Source organism: Zingiber officinale, chromosome 5B, assembly GCF_018446385.1.
Source record: "Zingiber officinale cultivar Zhangliang chromosome 5B, Zo_v1.1, whole genome shotgun sequence".
NCBI classification, from domain to species: domain Eukaryota; kingdom Viridiplantae; phylum Streptophyta; class Magnoliopsida; order Zingiberales; family Zingiberaceae; genus Zingiber; species Zingiber officinale.
Window position 1 is genome coordinate 100,984,391 of NC_055995.1, and position 4,498 is coordinate 100,988,888.

Sequence of the window (4,498 nt, forward strand, 5' to 3'; positions counted from 1 at the left end):
AGAAGACTCCATCCTGATAATAAAAAAAATTCAACAAGCAAGATATATATGAACCCTATCCGATTATTTATGAAGCAATAATATTTTATTTACTAATTCATCCACCACCCTTGTTATGATGCCAACCACTTTGGTGGTGCCTTTGACTCCCAAAGGTTTGTCGATCGACAACCCCTCATCCGAAGCGACAAACAATGTTGAAACTCATGGGTAATAATAAAAAGGAAAGCCCTTTATGAAGATAATTAGCATATTATTATGATTATAAAGATTATTAGGTTAATTGTAGAATTAAGTCTCTTCCATTTGATTTGGGAGGACAAAAAATAAAAAACTTTTCACTTCAACTTGTTTCTCTTAAGCATCTATATGCAACTATCACTTGTTTCTCTAAATCTTGTACATATTTTTTTTTAGGTTTTTATCGAATCATGCAGGTAAGGTTTCAAAATTATCAAATCACATAGAGTAGTTTATAAATGACTAAATCATATACCCACTTCCATTTTTGCCCTTGCTAGTATTCCCAATGGAGTCGAATTTTTATTAGTTGAATCAATTTTTTTAGCCAGTTTTGACAAATTCACATTTAAAAAATCATTACACCCAATATATTGTTGCAAATTAATATTTGATATATGTTTATAATCAGAAGAACTAGACGAATACATAGTAACTAGTTTCATGTCATTTCGAGATCTCTAAGTTCATCAGCCAACGGTTTTAGCCAAAATCGGCTGATGGACTTAGAAATCTCGGAATGACATGAAATTGATTCTTATGTATTCTTCTAGTTCTCCTTATTATAAAAATACTATCAACTATCAATTTGATTGAGCAGTAATTTTTTAAATATGAATGTGTTCGAAAAATTAATTCGTGTTAAAAAAATCACCACTCTCAATATGTTAAGTCAAATTGATGTTTAAGGGCATGAATATAATCACAAGAACTATACGAACACATAGGACATGGTTTTACGTCATTTTAAGATCTTTATGTCAATCAATTAATTTTGACTGAAACTCTTTAGGTTCATTTTACCAAAATCGGTTGATTGACCTAGAGTACTCAGAATGATGTGAAACTAGGTCATATGAGTTTGTCTAGTTTTATGATTATATCTATACCATCAAATATCAATTTGACCTAATATATTGAGAACAGTCATTTTTTTAACATGAATTAGTTTTTTTTGGCACATTCATGTTTAAAAAATGATTGTTCTCAATATATTGGGTTTAATTATTATTTGATAGTCAGGAGAACTAGAGAAACACATAGGAACTGATTTCATGTCATTATGAAGTCTCTAGTTCCATCAGTCGATTTCGATTGAAATCAGTTGATAATCTAGAGAGTTTGGAATGACGTAAAACGAGGTTTCATGAGTTTGTCTAGTTCTTATGATTATATTTATGTCCTCAAAGATCAATTTGATCTAATACATTTAGAGTAGTAATTTTTTTAACACGAATTAATTTTTCAGACACATTCATGTTCAAAAAATCAATGCTCTCAATTTATCTGGTCAAATTATTATTTAATAGTATTTTTATAATCAAGAGAATTAGACGAACACATAGGAACTGATTTTATGTCATTTCAAGGACTCTAGGTTCATCAATCGATTTTAGCCGAAATTGGCTGATGGACCTAGAGACCTCGAAACGACATAAAACTTATTTCTATGTGTCCATCTAATTCTTATGATTGTAAAAATGCTATCAAACATCAATTTGACCAAAATATATTAAGATTAGTGATTTTTTAAACATAAATCAATCAAAACCGACTAAAAAAATTAATTCGATGGATAAAAAATCGATTCGACTGGGACAATAAGAGGGGCAAAAATGAAAATGGGTACATAATTTGGTTATTTATAAACTATTCTATATAATTTAGTAATTTCGAAATGTTACCATTGGTTAGATAAAAAACTTTTATGTTTTTTAATTGAGTTCGTAAGATTTAGAATTCATATTTAGAAACACATCCAACAAGTCCATCTGGCTCACTAGCTTAAGGCAGTAAACAGTTCGTTCATTAAGTTTGACACCTAACTAGAGTGGGTTTTTCGATCATCCCCTCTAAAGGATCCAACTTAGTCAACTTAACCTAATGGATTGACTAATAAACTCTGTGATCTTACACCAACAAGAAATAATAGATTCAAACCAATGGATTAGCTTACATGGTCATAAATTAATATCTTTTTTCTTTAATACATTTTGAACCTATTATTTTATCTATTTTTATATTTTAAAAAGAAGAGGCAGGTAGAATGGTAAAATTCTCAAAACACATATCTACCTATCAATCACTGTAGTATATATTCAAACAATAAAATTATATTTAAAAAATCAGTACCATTATAATATTAAAAGGGTAATCTGGTCCAAAAGTTTCCGCCTTGTAGGGTCATAAAAAAAAAATGATAATTGTATATAGTCTTAATTTTTTTAAAGAGACTATTTTTAAATTCAAATTTATAATCTTTATATTATAAAATAATAATTTTACCGTCTGTTAAGACTCTTCTTCTATTACTTAAATATTATATTTAAAAAATCAATATTTATACTTATTTTTTAAAAAAATAACATCATTTGATATTATATAAATCTTAAAATTAATATTATTAGTGGTCCATCGTACGTAATATCTACCGGTCACAGAGATAAAATATATAGAGAGAGAATTTTATAGTTTTAAATACACCCGTTAATAAATTGACGACATCAATTTTTTTTTTTTTGGTAATGTCAAGATCAAATTTCATTTTATTTTTCATATTGTGGGGCCATATAAACACAGCAGAGCATGTCCATCCCACCTCAAAAGCTTGATCAGTAACTGGATAAGCCTCCTCGTTCCCACCATCAGAGAAGCCACCTAATAAACCTCGTCGGCTCCGGAATGAACGCCCTCTCCTTCCTCCGCCCTACCGCCCTTGCCCCTCTCCAATCCCCCTACCGCTTCTCCGATCCATCACTGATCCCTCGCTCTCGGCTCCACCCGCCTCGATCCGCGGCGGCGCTCAATAGCCCTCGAGGCTTCGGCCCCTCGCCGCGGAAATCCGGCAAGAACCGCAAGAGTGATAAGAGGCCAGGATTCGACGAAGACGACGAAGATGAAATCGAAGACGAGGACGATGGCGGCGGGATCATTCCGGAGGCGGTGACGAACCGGATGATGCGTCGGATGGGAGTGTCGATTGGGATCCCGCTCTTCGTGGGACTCCTCTTCTTTCCCTTCTTCTACTACCTGAAGGCGGTGGCAAAGCTGGACGTTCCCAGCTGGGTGCCCGTCCTCGTCTCCTTCTTCTTCTTCGGGGCGTCCCTCTTGGGGATCAGCTACGGGATCGTCTCCGCCAGTTGGGATCCGCTCCGGGAGGGTTCTTTTCTGGGCTGGACCGAAGCCCAGCGCAACTGGCCTGTCTTCTGGCAGTCGCTACGCGGCGGCGGCCGCCTTAAAGGGAAATAGCTAGCCACCGCCCCAGCGGTACTACTACTACTACTACTACTTGTCTTCTTCCACTAGTTTCCCTTTTCGTGATGGGCTCCATCGTTTGTTTCATGGAATTTCTCGATAATATGCTTCAACATTTTTGGTATTTAATCAGAACTGTTTTCAATCGTATTACATCGACTCTCTGATTTGGTATTTCTCGACGCTTTGTTTTCAATTGTGTACTGTGAACTTGAAGCAACACTTAGTTTCGTTCTACAGATCTATTTATAGAGTGCCTTGTCCTTTAATGGCTATTGAATTCGTCTCAATTTAGATCTAGAAATACAATTTACTCCTATTCCGTCGAATTAATTTCAGCATCCCTCGTTCTGATATTGTTGCTTTTCCTATTCATCCTTCCGAGGGTCTTCTTTGATCGAAAGCTTGTGTTTTCAACATTTGGGAGTGCACCTACGCAGGACTATTTGGGTGTTAGATCACGAGAGAAAATTGTCGCATTTTTTTTTTTTTAAGTTGGTGGGTAGACGCGACAATAATTTCTCTAGAGATAGTTGAATATTATATATATATAGATGCTGTAACCAGATGGCCTCTAAAATTTATCCTTGTTTCACTTTTTAAATTGAATTTCAGCATTGGTTTAGACTTTTATATTTTGGTTTTGGGTTGGTCAGTTAAAATCAACTCTTGTTAAATTTTCAAAATCCTATTTCTAACCATTTTATAGAAATTATTGATCTGGTAACCATGTTTAAAACAAAGATGCTTTTAAAAATAAGCCAATGCTAAGCTCAGAAATTTTGGACCTAAAAGTTGGTATTATTATTATTTTTTATAATCTAAATTTTTGGACTCGCCTCTTTAATTCTGGAGGTTCTTCTCCTTTGATTCATCTACTGAATAAATTAGACGACCTCTAAAATATTTGTTCCATTTGAGATTTTAATCCTGGTCATTTGATGAACCAGAAGTTGGACATACTCAAAATGTTAACTAAGTAGGATACTTTATCCTGATCCAT

At 34.1% G+C, this 4,498-nt stretch overlaps 1 protein-coding gene across 1 annotated transcript; it reads left to right on the top strand.

Moving 5' to 3' along the window:
- The first annotated feature begins 2,834 nt into the window (after window positions 1–2,834).
- Window positions 2,835–3,645, top strand: LOC121985194 (protein PAM68, chloroplastic-like). Its single transcript, XM_042538495.1, has one exon. It carries the CDS (start codon window positions 2,923–2,925, stop codon window positions 3,487–3,489), a length of 567 nt encoding a protein of 188 aa, XP_042394429.1. The 5' UTR covers window positions 2,835–2,922; the 3' UTR covers window positions 3,490–3,645.
- The last annotated feature ends 853 nt before the right edge of the window (window positions 3,646–4,498 follow it).

What these genes read in the sequence shown, in the direction of transcription:
- LOC121985194 (XM_042538495.1), top strand. Translation starts at nt 2,923, where the DNA reads ATGAACGCCCTCTCCTTCCTCCGCCCTACCGCCCTTGCCCCTCTCCAA.